Below are 16,316 nucleotides of genomic sequence, written 5' to 3'. Positions count from 1 at the left end.
TAGTTCTTGACAAGCTTGAGACAAACAAGTAGACGTCAATTTTCCTCCACGAGACCTGCCGGTATGTTCGGAATGCATTACAATGATATCTAGCGGAGACTAAGACATGCCACTAGCCCGGGTCATCGCTTCTCAACCACTGCGAGCGAGAGAAGCCGAATCGTTTCCCTATGGCGCCTATCCGATCATAGAGTTTGTGGACCTCTGTGGAAGAGCCTGATACAGACTGACAACTATTTGCAGTCACCAATATGACGCCGTTGTTGTTGGTGCAGGGGGTGCAGGTTTACGAGCAGCATTTGGTATTGCTTCAAGGACACATTTTTCCTCTCTTCGTCTATTGACAATGGTGAAGGTCTCGCCGAAGCTGGTTTCAATACAGCATGCATCTCGAAGCTGTTTCCCACACGAAGTCATACAGTGGCAGCGCAGGGCGGCATCAATGCTGCGCTAGGAAAGTGAGTGGGATTTGTTTGTCGCAGTAGAACGCCGTTACTAACGCGTCTATAGCATGCATGAGGACGATTGGAGATGGGTAAGTCTGTACAAGTGTGAATGTCGGCAGTCTCACTTGGAACTTCTGGGATTTTCTGCGGAAGATAAACCGTCCCGCATGATACATGATCGTTGAACAAGCTAACTCGGTGACCTCTCACCCATAGCACATGTACGATACGGTAAGCCTTTCCGAGGCCCTCGCACGCAGCCCCTCGATACTAAATTCAAGCTAGGTTAAAGGATCAGACTGGTTAGGCGATCAGGACGCTATCCATTACATGACTCGCGAAGCGCCACGATCCGTCATCGAACTCGAAGGGTACGGATGCCCATTTTCTCGAACCGAAGATGGCCGGATATACCAACGTGCTTTTGGCGGACAATCGCAAAAATATGGGAAAGGCGGACAGGCATATAGATGTTGTGCCGCTGCTGATCGAACAGGTCATGCTCTCTTGCACACGCTTTACGGCCAATCCCTCAATTACAACACCAACTATTTCATTGAATTCTTCGCATTGGATCTGCTGATGGAGGATGGTGTCTGCAAAGGTGTCGTTGCATACAACCAGGAAGACGGCACTCTCCACCGATTCAAAGCGCAAAACACTGTCCTCGCAACAGGCGGTTATGGTCGCACGTACTTCAGCTGCACCTCAGCGCACACTTGTACTGGCGATGGTATGGCGATGGTAGCTCGCGCAGGTCTGCCGAACCAGGACCTCGAATTCGTCCAGTTTCACCCGACTGGTATTTACGGAGCCGGCTGCTTGATCACCGAGGGATCTCGTGGTGAAGGTGGCTATCTCCTCAACTCTGAAGGTGAACGATTCATGGAACGATACGCACCCACTGCAAAGGATCTCGCTTCTCGAGACGTGGTATCTCGATCAATGACTATGGAAATTCGCGAAGGTCGTGGTGTAGGACCAGAGAAGGATCACCTCTATCTTCAGCTTAGCCACCTGCCTGCAGAGATTCTCCATGAACGACTTCCAGGAATCTCAGAGACGGCCTCGATCTTTTCCGGTGTTGACGTCACGAAACAACCAATCCCTGTTCTGCCTACTGTGCACTACAACATGGGCGGTATCCCAACCAAATACACTGGTGAAGTACTCCGTCTCGACGCCCAAGGCAAGGACGAAGTCGTTCCCGGACTATTCGCCTGCGGTGAGGCTGCATGTGTCTCAGTCCACGGGGCGAACCGCTTGGGCGCTAATTCTTTGCTTGATCTGATCGTCTTCGGGCGAGCCGTCTCTCACACCATCCGTGACAACTTCACACCGGGTCAGACGCAAAAGGAACTGGCTGCAGACGCAGGGGCGGAGTCAATCAACGTCTTGGACAATATCCGAAAATCGGATGGTCCCAAGAGCACTGCAGAAATTCGACTTGCCATGCAAAGAACCATGCAGACCGACGTCAGTGTCTTCCGAACACAGCAGTCGTTGGATGAAGGTGTGAAGAAGATCACCGAGGTTGATCAGATGTTCGACCAGGTGGGCATCAAAGATCGAAGCATGATTTGGAACTCGGATCTGGTGGAGACGCTCGAGTTGAGGAATTTGTTGTCGTGCGCGTAAGTACTGATCAAAGTCACCGTGCAAGACGAGATACTGACGGCAGCATCTGTAGAACCCAAACCGCAAGCGCGGCGGCGAACCGCAAGGAATCCCGCGGTGCTCACGCTCGTGAAGACTACCCTGAACGTGACGACGAAAACTGGATGAAGCACACACTTTCATGGCAGAAGACCCCACACGGCAAGGTTGAGTTGGGTTACAGGGCGGTCACTAGCCACACGCTTGATGAGAATGAGTGCAAGTCTGTCCCGCCTTTCAAGCGAACATATTAAGCAAAGGGGTGCACGTGCTCCAGGGAGGTCTGAGACGGGTGTTTCGTTATGAGCTTCGTGTTATGTTGATAGCATGGTCCTATACTCGGTACCACAAACTCTAAGCCAATCCAATGTAAAAAGGTTATCGTGACTTCACCACACCGAACAAACCTAGTCGAGTTACCGTTTCACTCTCCAATTACGTACTCACATCCTACAGAGTACATTCACAGTCAGTCAGAGGCACACTATGAATCGAGAGTACAAATGACTCGATACAGAGGGGGATCCCGAACAATGCCAACTGGCAGCAACAATCACATGCACCCACCCATCCATCAGGCAGGTTCCGCCACCCAGACGACTTTGGCAGATTATCAAGGTGAGGTACTCACCTTCGTCACCCATCCATACCTCATGCACCTTTCCCGCAGGCACATCAATGCGGGCGCCAACACCAAAGGTCTCCTTGGTCGGGTTCGGGTCCTCAGGATACGTGATTGTCAACGAGCCGCGGCGGATCAGGTGTGTGGTCAGGCCGCTATGAGAGTGGGGTGGGTAATGTGCGTAGCTGCGTAATTATCTTGCTTCAGTATGCAGGAGCCACAGATGCAGTTGTCAAGCATGCTTAGAAGCATGCATCTCGGCATATACCGATACATAGCAATGGACTCAATGCGGCCGCGGCCTTGTAACACCATAGATATCCCGTGTGTGTTGGAGGACATCACTCACGGTCCATCTGTCCACGTGAAGACGTGAGAGAACCCCCATTCTCGCACGGTCTTTTCGTCTTGCGAGCGTGACGTCGTTCGGGCGGACATGGTTCTCGAATACCTCTCGACACCTAAGAATTTGTGATGGTTTCAAGACGAGACAGGGGACATTTGAATTCCCGATGTCGCTGAGGTGGAGAGAGAATGCAAAAGAGTGATACAGTATGCTGCAAATGCCAGAGATAGAAGTCGCCGCCTGTCGCCGAGTTGCTGCGTCGGTTTACGTATGCCAAGCTCCACATTCGCCCTTGGCTTCATGTCTCAGCCTGTGGTCTTGTAACGGCTTGAGCCTCGTGAAGACGCGCATATCTGGGAATGTCTTATGCCTCCTTGCCTCGTTGCCGACTGTCAGTGGCTAGACCCCTCAACAAAACGTGGCCAGGATTTTTGATTGCTCCGTCTCTTTTCGGTGGTCCCTCGTTCGGGGTCCACGCCACGTTGGGTGGCATTGCTTAGCTGGGAGATCTGACCCGCGCATGCATCTCTAGCTGTTCACCACACCCGTGGAGGCGTGCTCGTAGCCATCTAAGTATGCAGACCACGAAGGGGAGAGATGGAGAGATGGAGAGGTGGACAGTGGGGGAGTGGAGAGGTCCTCTTTCTTGCGTTTCAGTGGCATTCGCAATTCGAGGTTCCTTCGCGGAGTTGAGTTCCCGGAACGCGAAAGTCCTTTCTTCGACCGACCGGTACGGAATCCGGCACCTTTACCGATCGAATCGCAATAAATTGAGACAGGGAATCATTCGTGGAGCTTGAGGCTGAAGGGGACAAGGCTGAGGGTCGCTTGTGGTAATTGGCCGTTCGGCTCGCTACAACCATGACCCCAGCCTCGAAACCTCGTGGGAAATCCGCGGCTCCACGTCATCGCAACAGCTGGAGCATCCGAGGTCACTGTTGTTTTCCGCCCTCACCGAGCTTACGCGTTGAGAATATAAATCTCATCAGAGTCTTTCAGTAAAGGATGAGTCTAGGTACGCCGTAAATGGGGCGGTTGGCGGTCTACGGTAAAGAGGCAGATGTAATTTCCCCAGATGCAGCTTGTCTCCATTCCCCTACGTAATGCAATCAAGCTTGTTCAGGGCTGGCCACTTGGAAGAGGCCTCAGCGCGGCGTGGAGGTTGGATAAAGTCAAGAAAGGGGCAAGCCTCAGGGGAACTGGTGGAGAGGTGTCAGCCTTGTTGGGACTAGCCTTGTTGACGGGGCTATCCCAAGTTCCCTAACCTTGCCTAACCTAACGCCTCGTCTCTCCACCGCACACCTTTCCAACCTTTCCCATCTCCTTTTGAGAACATTTGGCTGAGAGGTCAGGGATGCTGACTGTCACCAGCTTCCAAGTCCCAACTCTCCTCGCAACAGATAGCGCAGTCATGCGTCCTCAATTTCTGGCGCCAGGTCAGGGTCAACAGAAGCCAACCCGCTGGAAGCTGACCATGAAGCTTGCCACAACAGCTTCTGGACTGGTATTCGCATTGATCGCTGTCAGCCAGGGCCTCTGTGAGCTGACGAGGTCTACCTCCACAAAAGACAGAGGTGCGTCCCCCTGCCCAGCCAGCCCAAGGCTGAGGCGCCAGGATCGCTCCCTCCCCCCTGCATGAGAACAGCCGCCAATCCTCCCTTTGCTTTTTTTGCCTCTTTGTTCCCCAAGTTGAACTTGGCCCTCCGGACAAGAATGCTGGCGGCTCCACTTTCAGGCCATTGTTGGGCCAGACGCGGCCAACGATGTCGGCGATCCAACGCCTCGACAATCTGGGAAGGACAATGAGGGTGGACCCATAGGCGGGCATTGTTTGTTTCACATTCATGGCTTACAGCAAGTCATGGGGGCTGAACGATAGTCTGGTCGAGAATGGATCTGCTATATTTCCTACCCCCCGAGTTTCTTTATACCCTTTCTTTCCCAACCTCCGCCGAGTATCCCAAAAGTCTGAGACTTTCGTTGCGCTCTTTCGACACCACACTCTTTTCATCCCCGGAGGATTCATCACGCTCTTTTTGCACCCTACAAGCATCTTCCCCCCCCCTTGTACCTTCCTTACATAGGCCGATCTCGACCACCACACTCATTTTCCCCCATTCAAACAAAGGAAGTCCCTCCAGATTCACAAAAGAAAGCAAACATGCAGCTCGTCAAGACCTTCTCCGTTCTGGCTCTTGCCACGGGCGCTGTCGTTGCCATGCCCGCTCATGTCGAAGGCCAACTTGCCAAACGTCAATTTTGGGGTGGAAACCGATTCTGGCAGCGTCCCAACCCTACGGCCGAAATAACTGTGACTGGGTACGCTCCTGAGCCAACTGGCGCGTGGACTACCGAAGCATCTACCACCTCAACCACAACCGTGGCTACGACTACATCCACCACAACTACTGTCGAAGTCGTAGTCACCGCCACCCCGGCCGCCGACTACAACTACGGTGGTCGCTATAACAGACCAACACCCGAGGAGTCTACCCCCACAGCAGCACCTGCGGCTCCTGAAACCCCATCATCTGCTCCAGCTCCGTCTTCAGCTCCAGCACCGAGCACTGGCTCTTCTCAGGACGGTTACATGTCGGTCGTCTCGAAATGGCGCGCTGCTGGTGGCCTTCCTGCTCTCTCGCAGGACAGCACACTCGAGGCCAATGCCATGAAGACCAGCACAAACAGCGTCGGTGGCCTGATTCACGAATTGAACCCGGGCACCATGGCGCAAGTATTGGCACCCGGCACTCCCTCTAACTTCGAGAGCGTCTATGTTGGTGGATGGCTTTGCGAAATCCCGAGCCTGCCTGGCTTGGACGGCATCTGCTCTACTGCAGCACAAGGTTGGGACCACTCGAACGGAGAGACCGGTCACGCAGAGATCCTCACCAGCACCTCTTATTCCAAGATTGGTTGTGCCCTGTCTTCGAACACAGGCGTATGGGCATGTGACCTGGCATAAAATGTCGTTAGAGTACGATCCCTCTTTCTCTGGCATGATTTGGTCATTGCTAACCAAATCTGCAGCTTGGCATGGAGGAATTTTTCCTTCTCTTTGCATATCTAATTATTTCTTCTCCTGGAAGTCATGTCAATTCGATGGGTTGAAGAAGGTAGTCTGTTGGAAAGACATCACCTGTGCAAAGCTCGTGGGGATTCTTTGGAAGCCTTGTCGAGCCGAGCGGAAATATATGAAATTTCATTGCCTGTTTCATTTCTTCTGCCTTGTCCTTTTTGGAACGAACCATGAGCAAACGAGGTTATTTTGTAGATAAGGCTTCAAAATCTACCTGCTCCTTTTCTCTCTGATCCTGGCTTGCGGTGGCTTTTTTTTTTGGCTCTGATGGCACAGTATGTACGGGGTACTCCGTAGTATGTGGTATGTGTACTCGGTATACGGAATATCAAGTGTAACCCGCCCTGCTTCGCCTTGCCTGTAAGGCTCCTGTAGGAGTGACAGACTTCTTGGCGCTGGTGACGCCATTCCTTCGAGGCGCTGCAGAACTTCAACGCAGGCTGTGCCAGCATGGGGCTCCACCGACCGACGCAGCTAGCGACGCGAAAAGACGTTGATTTTCAGCTCTACCAGGAACTCTGTGTGAGTTGTGAGATGATGGCCAACGCCAATTGCAGGCGCAAAGGCCTCAGGACGATCCCTCCACGTGTATGGCTGGTGAGGCTGGACTGCCCATGCCTGCGCTGCTAGTGACCACCGCTAACGCCAGCACCTCTTCCTTCCCAAACTCCAAACACCATCCTGGGTGACAGTTGCCAATTCCCACTTTGATATGCCTAGACTACGCTCTTCTATGCCTCTCTTTTGCTCCTTCTTCGTGACCTGACCTCGAAGACTGTGGTCGTTACCTCGCTGTCCCTCTTCGAAACCGAATACCGCCGACAACATCGTCCCCGCCACACATTGCGCCATACAACTCGTTATCCCCAGCGACATATACCGCTGAAGAGAAACAGAGATACACTGAAGATGATGGCGCATGCGATATTGGGTTACCAACTCCCTCTTCGTGCTGGCGGAGGCGGCCAGCCTTCAGAGGCTGCGACAGATATCTCCCTAGAGCCTTTCGCAGAGTCCGTCCTTTCGCATCTTGTCTCAGCGAGGAAAGAGATCTCGTCACAAGATGGGAAAAAGTTTGCTGATGAGAAGTCGTTCTTGACGTACATGGCCTCCGACCAGTCGAACGTAATGTCGGCACCCATGAGCAACGACCTGAGCTACCCCATGTCCTCCTACTTCATAAGCTCCAGTCATAATACATATCTTTCTGGCCATCAGCTCTATGGCGACGCCTCTGTGTATGCTTACACCAACGTTCTCAGGCGTGGGTGTAGGTGTTTGGAAATAGATGTATGGGATGGTGAAAGCGACCCTGAATCCAGTACTTCGGACGACGAGGAGGACAAGTCTGACAAGTCTGACCCGAAGCCATCGCGTTGGAACAGAGTCAAAGCTCGAGCATCACGCATGCGCTCAAGCTCGCGGTCAGAGTCCCTTGCGGCCACCACGAGCAATACCATGTCCGACAAGTCCCCTGTTCCGCCCGCTGCTCAACCCCTAAACACGCAACAGCGAGAGTCGTCCGCGTATGACCCCAACCATCTTTCACCACAGCCCTCACCCTCACTTCTTCCCAAGGGTGAGCCGCGAGTACTCCATGGTTATACACTGACTCAACCCATCACGTTTCGCTCCGTCTGCCATGCCATCAGAGATTCGGCTTTTGTGAGCACAGAACTACCATTGATCGTATCCCTTGAAGTGCACGCCTCCCTTTCCCAGCAAGAGGTCATGGTCGAGATTATGCGCGATGTTTGGTCCGAGTTCCTAGTATGTCTGCCCAAAGGCACAGACATTTCGGCGCTTCCTTCTCCAAAGTCACTCATGCGAAAGATTTTGATCAAGGTTAAGTGGATCCCGAATACAGAGACCGGAGAATCCAATGACCCAATTGAGCATGTGAGCTCAAATTCCACGGATGGGGCGGGAAGCGATGCAATATCCAGCTCCCAAGAGAAACGGAAAAAAGCTTCGAAAGTGCTGGCTGCCCTTTCAGAACTGGGGATCTATACTCGGGCCTATACGTTTAGGCATTTCTCACAACCTGAAGCCACTATCCCAACACACGTCTTCAGTTTGTCGGAGAAGAAAGTCCGTAACATGCACGACGACCCGTCGCATGGTCCTGCCTTGTTTAAGCACAACAGAAATTTTCTCATGCGCGTGTTTCCCAGAGGCACGAGAATCAACAGCTCAAATGTCGATCCGGTCTTCCATTGGAGACAGGGTGCCCAAATGGTGGCCTTGAACTGGCAGAAACTGGACAAGGGAATGATGCTCAACGAGGGAATGTTCACAGGAACAGGTGGTTGGATGCTGAAGCCAGAGGGCTATCGCAGCACCGCAATCCACGGGCGCGCAAACTCGCAAAGAGAAATTGAACCCAAAAGGCAACCTCTAGATCTGGAAATTCGACTTCTCGCAGCGCAACGGCTCCCCATCCCTACCGATAAGGATATCTCGCACGCTTCCAAAATGAGACCATATGTCAAAATGCAATTACACGTCGATTCTCTTTGCTCTCCTGACGATGGCAAGGATTCGGACAGGCTCGGCGACGCCAAAAAGGAAACCGAACCACATGGCGGTGAAGAAATCAACCCCAGCCTCTTTAAACGTAGATCCGCCGATGCCCGCACCGATTGTCCCGATTTCAAGGGTGAGGTAATGAGCTGGCTGAATATGTCAGACGTCCTCCAAGAATTGAGCTTTATTCGGTATGTGTTTTTTTTTTTTTTTTACTTGCTTATGTCTTTCCGATATCTCTAGGTTCATTTTGCAAAGTTCCTTTCGTTCCCGGAAAGGAGATATATCCACTTCAGCATGGCCGTGATCATCATGCCACTGTTTCCAACGTTCAAAGCGACAGAGGCTCCGCCTGATGCCTCGCGCTACATTTTTTTCACCGCAAGTTTTGGCCTGGTCTGGAACTACTTTGCTTGTACTCCCTTTCAACTGTCTTTTTCCGGCGTCTACCCTGGCGACCTGCAAAAGTTCCGTTGTGCATTACAACATCCAGTGCATCATCAAGCGGAGACAATGAGCCAAGTTCTCAAGTCGCCGCCAAGTTGGGTTGTTATACCCCCGGCAAGGCTTGCATCATCTGGGCAATGTTCCGCATTTCCACACGGCTGCTGATGTGCGTTAACCTCTGGTACATCCGCCAAGGAAACGACAAACAATTTGGGCCTGATCCAAGCTCGAGCTTCGCATTGCTGGAGCTGCAGGACAAGGACCAATTGCAGGATTGTGTGACACGCATACGATCTTCATGTACGATCGTGTTACACGACATTCTTATTTTCGCCTACCCATCCTCATCTCCCGTCCTGCATCATTTTAATACGTGACAGGTCATATTGTGGCTTGATCGAGTTGCAGAGAACGTGAACCGTTTCTGACGCTGTGCATAGACTAAAAGTCATGGACGACCGCTCGATTGGCAAGGACAACTTGCTGGCATGGGCCTGCATTCGACTCGACCGCTTGCAGCCAGGGTATCGATTCATCCATTTGCTCGATTCGTCAGGCATGCCATCACGCGGTGCATTGCTTGCGCATATCTGTAAACGCATGGGTTGAGTGGTCGGGTGAGCTGTGGAGCCCCCTGGTCTGCGTTCCCCGCTTGGAGCAGAACGTTCCCCTGGGAATTTTCCCACCACCAAACACCATATCCCACATTTTGGTTGGGCAGGGGAGACATCTGACCGTGGAGAGGTGCGGTCGAAGTACACCAGTGTCGCAATTTGCAGAATAACCAGCGTTATTTCACATTTTCACTTCGTATTGGGGGCAACGATTGCGGGCTTAAAGTCTTGGTACCCCCTGATTCTCTGGCATTAGACTACATCTTTTGGCCATTGGCATCCAATGAAAACCATGGACGAATTTGCAAGCGTCTTGGACGAAGACCATGCTGCTAGCGCTGATTTCAACGTCCCTTTGGACCAGCAAACCGGGTTTCCCTAGAGCATGACTGTTCTCAGCCAGTTGGATGGCGCGTGGAACTGAGCATCTTTGAGAGGATTTTTCTCTTGTTAATGCGTAACAAACTCTTGCCTCTGAGTCCCGACACATGGTGCAGGGTCCCGCTTTGGTTGAAAGCCCTCGACTGGTCCGCAAACACCAAACACGGCTTACCAGAATGACTGGAAGGTGGGCTCGCCCTAACTTGCCACAATCTCAATGCTGTGCACTGACTGCAGATGCTGCTCGAGCCCATTGGGATGGCAGGGCGGTCCTAGGTTCGGAACGAGCTGCCATTTGTCAGGATCCGTTTTCCGGGGGATTGGAATGTCCAGCACAGGTGACAGAACAGGTGGGACCTCATCGTCGCACATGCCGCGACCTCAACGATTTCCTGTCCGGACATATTGGGAAAACAGACTGATGCCTTCTCACTCAGATAGGCAGGTTTGAATCGCAACACGCGGCCGCCGGTGAGACGTCAGGTTGCCTATTGACTGAAAGAGATGACTTTGTCAATGACTTCGGCAGAAAGTCGTTCCACTGGCCCGGAGTTTTGGTGAGGGTATAGAGTCAGCGAAGCCTGATTGACCCAGGTTAGGACGACATCTTTTCAGGCAACATGCATATTGTGGGGTGCGGAGCTCCTTCTGAACCTTGTCAGTCCTTGCAAATTCTGAATTCCACGGACAGATATGGCATTTATGTGTCCGTAATAAAGTTTCCGGAAGATATTTTGGGCCACTGAGGATATATAATGATGAGCAAGTCACTGCTCCGTACCTCTATCCAGCTTCCTATTAGTGGAACCTTGTTGCAACTTCAAGTTGCGCCTTCAGAGACATATACACAGACGTTAGCTGACTACATCAATATCACGTCTTCGACACGGACACGATGAGATTTACAACCATCAACCTCGACAGCGCTCCACCGTCCCAGAGGAAGGCGCCAGAGACCAAAATCCAGCACAACGGACGTCCGAATGTTCTCATTAGACCGGTGAGTTCAATCAACGGGGAAGCCTTGACCGAGTAAGAAGCTGATGGACTCACAATCAAGATGAACGGAGTACGATGCCCTCGCTGCCAAGGGAACGGACAAGAAGTCTGGGTTATCCCGTGAGTGTTCTCTCTCGCTGACGGTCTGTGTCTCGTTTGAAGAGGAGAGGTTACTGTGCTCAGACCGCGGCAAAATCGGGACAGGCTGACAGATGGCTCCAGGGGGACAAGATGCCACAAATGCGGCTATCCCTGTTGAAAGACAGATTTCTAATTGCACTCTCGAATACGAGTATGCTAGAAAGTTCTTTGGTTCTGAACTGACCGACTGATGCGTGAGCTACACCAGAGTGAAGTTAGGCAAACGGGGTCAAACACTCTTCGGGGCCATAAAGGTGCGGGTGTTTCGTGATGGTGTTGAGGTCAGCTTCATGGGTTGCTTGCAACTTGCTTACAGGACAAGGGGAGGAAGAAGAAAATGAACCAACCCAAAGGCGGGAAAGGATATGCAATTCACGTTGGGGATGGCTTTGAATACTTGCCATGGCATATAGTTGTGTAAGTCCAGTACTGAGGAAGGGCAGACGCACTGATGCTTCGGAACATGTTCTCCGTCAGGCTGCGTTATTTGTTGACGCAAGGGGGGCCGGTTGGGGACAGATAGTGATGCTGCTGACGCTGGATATGGGACGCAAGTATCTGCAAACAAGACTTCGACAAGGTTTGAGCAGCGTCAGTCCCGGAGTATACGTACCCAGTTGATGTGGGATAAGGTACCTGGTAGGGGGAGGAGAGTGGACGTTGTGTTATGAGTGGCCGTAGGGGATGATTCCGTCTTCCCACAGGGTCCGCCCTCGGCCCAGTCTAATTAATGCACGATGGATGGGGCAAATGCACAACACTGGCATGGTAGCCTGAAAGGATCGACAAGGCAGGACGGGGCATCGAGTAGTAGTAGAGTGGTTGAGCAGGGTTATACCTGTCCAAGTATATCGTACTCCGTAAGTACCTAGGTATCCCTTCCCTGGTGTTGTTCTCGAACAATGTGCTCGGGGGGGGTTCGGGGGACGATGTGCGCCAGGCCCGGCAAGGCCCAGATACTCGCCACTTACGGATGGAAGGGGCAAGAAGGGGCCATTTCCGCCCAGACCTGCACGTGCACAGCAGCCAATCAAAGCGCGCAATATATTCTTGGCCCGGACCCCGCCTCGAAAGCCAAGTTTCAGTTCCATCGTCGAACAAGCTCCCACCAAAGCTCCCAACTCCCAACTCTCAACTCGTAGCTCGCAAGGAGCCCAAAATCGTCTAACCTCGATAGGACGAAGAGGGAAAGGCGGACGAGGAGGAACTTCGACTCGCACATCCTCTGTGCTCTCGCAACGGCACACCTCACACCTCACACCTCACGCCTCACACCTCACACCTCGCGGAGGGTCGGCTCAGATCACTCACTCAATCAACTGCGTCCACTGCAATCAGCGCCGCCCCCCCTTCGCCTTTCGTGGTCGCATCATTGGGCATCGTTGGTTGCTGAGTTGGTCCTCGGCAAGGTATCCTTTTTGGGCGCAAGGCTCTTTTCCTCGCCTTCTCCCACAACTACAAGCACATTTCCCATCTTTGCCCATTCCATTGTACCCATCTGGAAGTGGTGGAAGCCCAAACACCTCAAACTGTCAGCTCGGCAGCGAACCGAGGCGGTTTTCCATCAACCACCCACCCGCCAGCCCACCGCTCTAAAGGTGCACCACCTACCCTTCCCTTGATTCGGTCTACGGTACTCCTACCACACTCCTGGCCCGCACAGCCTGGGCCACTCTCTTGCGAGCAATCCAGCGAAACTTTGCCGCTGCGGCATTTTGACTACTGCCGTTCCTCTCGCGCAACCGTAATCGGTAGCGTGTTACACATCCTCTGCCCACCCTGACCGCGAAAGTTGGTCCGATTTAGCTCCAGGTTTTCCCCCAAAATACCGGCCGATAGAGCTCTAGGTATTCGCGGGAAATCACATGTGTTTGCAAAAGTGCGAGCTGCACTATCCCTACCCTTCTCACTCTTGAAACAAGTTCAGGGCTTCCATGTTATGTCACGCCACCAGGGTCTCACAATCATGCCTAAGCCGAAAATCGATCTGTACGCGGAAGCCCTGACCCACATCGGGCAATTAACTCTGCATGCTTCTCTTCAAACGGAAAAGAACGAACACACGAAAATCCTGCTTTCCTCAGATAAGAAAGTCATTACCGCCATTCACGACGGCGAGTCTTCCAGCATCTATCTTCCCACCCAAATCTCCGGCACCGCGCATGTCACATTTCCCTTTGAGAAGAGGACAGAAATCTCAACACGCTTGCAGATAGACGACGTCGGCCACTTGAAGCCTACAAGTGAGGCACTGAGCGACGTTGAAGTCCCTTGGTCTGCAGTCAGCCTGCATGGACATAGCTCTATCAAATGCAGCCAATGCGATGCTTGCATTTTGGTGACGGACAAACTCGTCACCTGGAAAGATTTGCCCAGTGAAAACTGGGCGGATTTGATGGACTTTTGGTTCTGTCATAAGCCTCACAGCAAGATCTCCCCCCATGATCACGCCGCCGAGTCCGGAGACCTCTCGGCAAAGGGTAAAGTCACTCCCTCCCCCGGCGTGGGTTTAGTGGATACCGTTTCTTTCCTGCTGTCGGGAGAAGATTGTGCAAACATCGAGGTGAGTCGGACCACAGCTGAATCCACAATGGAACAAAAGCCGTACAAGTCATCGGCGAAAAGAAAGAAGCATTTCAGGTGTCAAGCCAAGAGTCCATTGATCTAGTTTCTGATACATTCGCCGGACATCAAGTCTGTGATCGGTGGCCTGGTGGTAGACTCAACCTCTTTTTAGTGACGGATGATCTGCCGCTATGGACCAAAACACCGTTCCTCCTCATTTCACCTTTGCGCCTTTGAGTGGCCCCGCGCCAAGGGATATGCGCGAGGTACATTTGAGCTAACTATACTTCAGGTGACCAAGGATCCTCTAAAGGAAAGCGTCGGTGTCCTTCGATGCCTTTCTTGCAAAAGCTGCCTCGGTTCGAGTGCAGAGGACCAAAAAAGCTATCGTCTTTATAAGTCCAGGCTTGCAGTAATCCCAGAACCAGGCCAAGCTGCAGAAAGATTTCCAGCAGCTGTCTTTCTGACTGCTCAGCTGCTGTCCTCAATTGCGAGCTCGGTGAACCGCAAGGTTGTTGTCCATGACGACGACAACCGATCTGACGCCGATCACTGCCATCGAGGCCTTCTGCTTTGGATCTTCAACCCAGACATCTACTATTCCAGCAGCAAACGTGGGCCCACTGCCCACCGTGCTATGAAGGTCTTCTACAAATCCATCCCCCACCCGGAGGAGTTTCTGGACACCACCGGCTCGAACTGCGAAGAGCTTATTGTTCCCAAAGAAGACTTTTTTCAATTCAAGCAAACTTTACAAGAAAGCACCAACATTCTTCCTCAGTCGGCGCGAACCTTCCAGGACTGGAATGTCGGTCTTCTTGATCGATGGGAAAAAAATGCTACAGGTTCCGCAAAGATGGACCAGAACCCGTTGAACAAGAAAGTGGACGAAGGATTCGAGCTATTCAAGTTGCCAGCGGGAATGAAAGAACTTTATCTTTGAGGTCTGCGCTTCGGGTTCAGTACAGATCATCCATACACTCACTATTAGCGAGCCACCTGTATTGATAAAGATCTCACGTCGGCTCATGGCGTCGGACGCTGCCCACCTCTGGGAAGTCGGTTGAATGGATTCCCCAATGTCACGAAGTCGTCCATGTTCAGAGCCGCTTCGATATCACGGCTTGCGGAAGCTCTGAGGTTTAAACGTTCAGAGAGAGAGAGAGAGAGCAAGAACATAAAGTTGACATTCGGGTGGATCGCCCAAAACGTCCAGGGGGGCTTTTGCCAGGGAACGCCGCCCGTGGGTATCACTCACCCGAGGGCAGGATTAACTTGTTGGACTTTGATCTTTTCGACTGGCCTCAAGAGACCACCTCTCCATCCAGAAAAGAGTCGAACAATGGGTGCTGGAGCGCCTAGCCACTTAAGGTGAGACCTGGGAAACGCCTCACCGAATCTCGATTTACGGCACCAGTCCAGAGCAAAGGGATTGATCCTGAGAAGGGGAAGCCAAGGTTAAGATGCCATGCTACGACTCATCTATATTTAGTCAACTCTATGAATGATGGCAGCAATGATTTCGGACCGCTTCCAGGCACGCTGCTATTCGTTCGGATGTCGACTCATGCACGATGACAGCGAAGCATCCTCCAGCTAATCTGACAGCATGAATTCTGTGTACCCGGAATATTGCGAAAAGTGATGCGCTTGGGATTAACGCATTCTGCGGAATTTTCACTGACGCAAAATGCTAGTCTAAAAGTAACTTGTTCAACTGCAGGGCACAGAGCACGTTTTATATGAATACGGAGTATCGGATACCTATTTACATACCGAAATTGATTCTGGAAGGGGACTGGTGAATCTCTTACCCCATGAGAGTACGGCGGCTGAAAGCTGCTCACTGGGCCTTTCTTCGCGACGTGTCTGGCCCTGGCCGGCTCGTAGAGGCACAAGGTGGATAACTCGAGAGATCCAAACCCCGGCTCCGACCGCAGTGGTCATTGCTTGTGATGTGGTCCGTTTGCAGCTCTTGATGAATGGGTGTTCGGAAGCGAGGTCAAAAAGCGCTCGTTGGTTTTCCGAAGAGTGCGACTACCTGCGCAGCGTATTCCTCACGCTTGCAGATGATTTTCGGTCTGCAACTGCTGCGCATGGAGCTTTATCTTTGCAGGACCGAAAGATGGGATGGGTCTGCCTGGTTCGATATATTATTGAATCCATGCATATGCCCGAATTGGCCTGAGTATATGTCAAGAATCGAGCTCGAGTGTATGGTACAGGCCTGACACTAGCTACCCGCCTTCAGTAACGATGACACCAACTCTGGTATGAATGTGAGGCATTCTTTAACATTAACTTCCAGCTGTAAGACATGTTCTAGTATTTCCCCTCGACCAGGCTCGGCTCACCTACTACTTTTGAAAACTGTCCACTAGACCAATTTTGGAACCCCAGCTTGGCTGTCTCGACATCAAGGTTCGTCCGCAGAAAGCTCAATTGAAGCTCGCTACTGTTCTCAGACTTCCCTTTACAACCTTCCTGAGCTCGT

General features: G+C 52.1%; 5 protein-coding genes across 5 annotated transcripts; 4 read left to right on the top strand and 1 right to left on the bottom strand.

The window, feature by feature from the left end:
- Positions 1–106: 106 nt before the first annotated feature.
- On the top strand, positions 107–2,356 carry A1O5_02679 (succinate dehydrogenase [ubiquinone] flavoprotein subunit, mitochondrial; the record flags this gene model as incomplete). Its single annotated transcript, XM_007743293.1, has 7 exons — positions 107–192; positions 244–302; positions 356–458; positions 511–535; positions 663–677; positions 732–2,080; positions 2,137–2,356. 7 exons carry the CDS (start codon positions 107–109, stop codon positions 2,354–2,356), a joined length of 1,857 nt encoding a protein of 618 aa, XP_007741483.1.
- Positions 2,357–2,713: 357 nt separating this feature from the next.
- Positions 2,714–2,905, bottom strand: A1O5_02678 (uncharacterized protein; the record flags this gene model as incomplete). Its single annotated transcript, XM_007743292.1, has 1 exon — positions 2,714–2,905. A coding segment is annotated over one exon (192 nt), but the record flags the coding sequence as incomplete, so codon positions are not given.
- Positions 2,906–5,231: 2,326 nt separating this feature from the next.
- A1O5_02677 (uncharacterized protein) lies at positions 5,232–6,035 on the top strand (the record flags this gene model as incomplete). The annotated part of the gene is made up of 1 exon (XM_007743291.1): positions 5,232–6,035. The coding sequence occupies one exon, from the start codon at positions 5,232–5,234 to the stop codon at positions 6,033–6,035; it is 804 nt and encodes a 267-aa protein (XP_007741481.1).
- Positions 6,036–7,061: 1,026 nt separating this feature from the next.
- On the top strand, positions 7,062–9,731 carry A1O5_02676 (uncharacterized protein; the record flags this gene model as incomplete). The annotated part of the gene is made up of 2 exons (XM_007743290.1): positions 7,062–8,866; positions 9,563–9,731. 2 exons carry the CDS (start codon positions 7,062–7,064, stop codon positions 9,729–9,731), a joined length of 1,974 nt encoding a protein of 657 aa, XP_007741480.1.
- Positions 9,732–13,223: 3,492 nt separating this feature from the next.
- Positions 13,224–14,765, top strand: A1O5_02675 (uncharacterized protein; the record flags this gene model as incomplete). Its single annotated transcript, XM_007743289.1, has 2 exons — positions 13,224–13,820; positions 14,115–14,765. The coding sequence occupies 2 exons, from the start codon at positions 13,224–13,226 to the stop codon at positions 14,763–14,765; spliced, it is 1,248 nt and encodes a 415-aa protein (XP_007741479.1).
- Between the last annotated feature and the right edge of the window lie 1,551 nt (positions 14,766–16,316).

The sequence above is a fragment of the Cladophialophora psammophila genome, assembly GCF_000585535.1.
Source record: "Cladophialophora psammophila CBS 110553 chromosome Unknown aczJe-supercont1.3, whole genome shotgun sequence".
NCBI classification, from domain to species: Eukaryota; Fungi; Ascomycota; class Eurotiomycetes; order Chaetothyriales; family Herpotrichiellaceae; genus Cladophialophora; species Cladophialophora psammophila.
The sequence above is the reverse complement of the archived record's forward strand: the minus strand, read 5'-3'. Positions and strand labels throughout refer to the sequence as shown.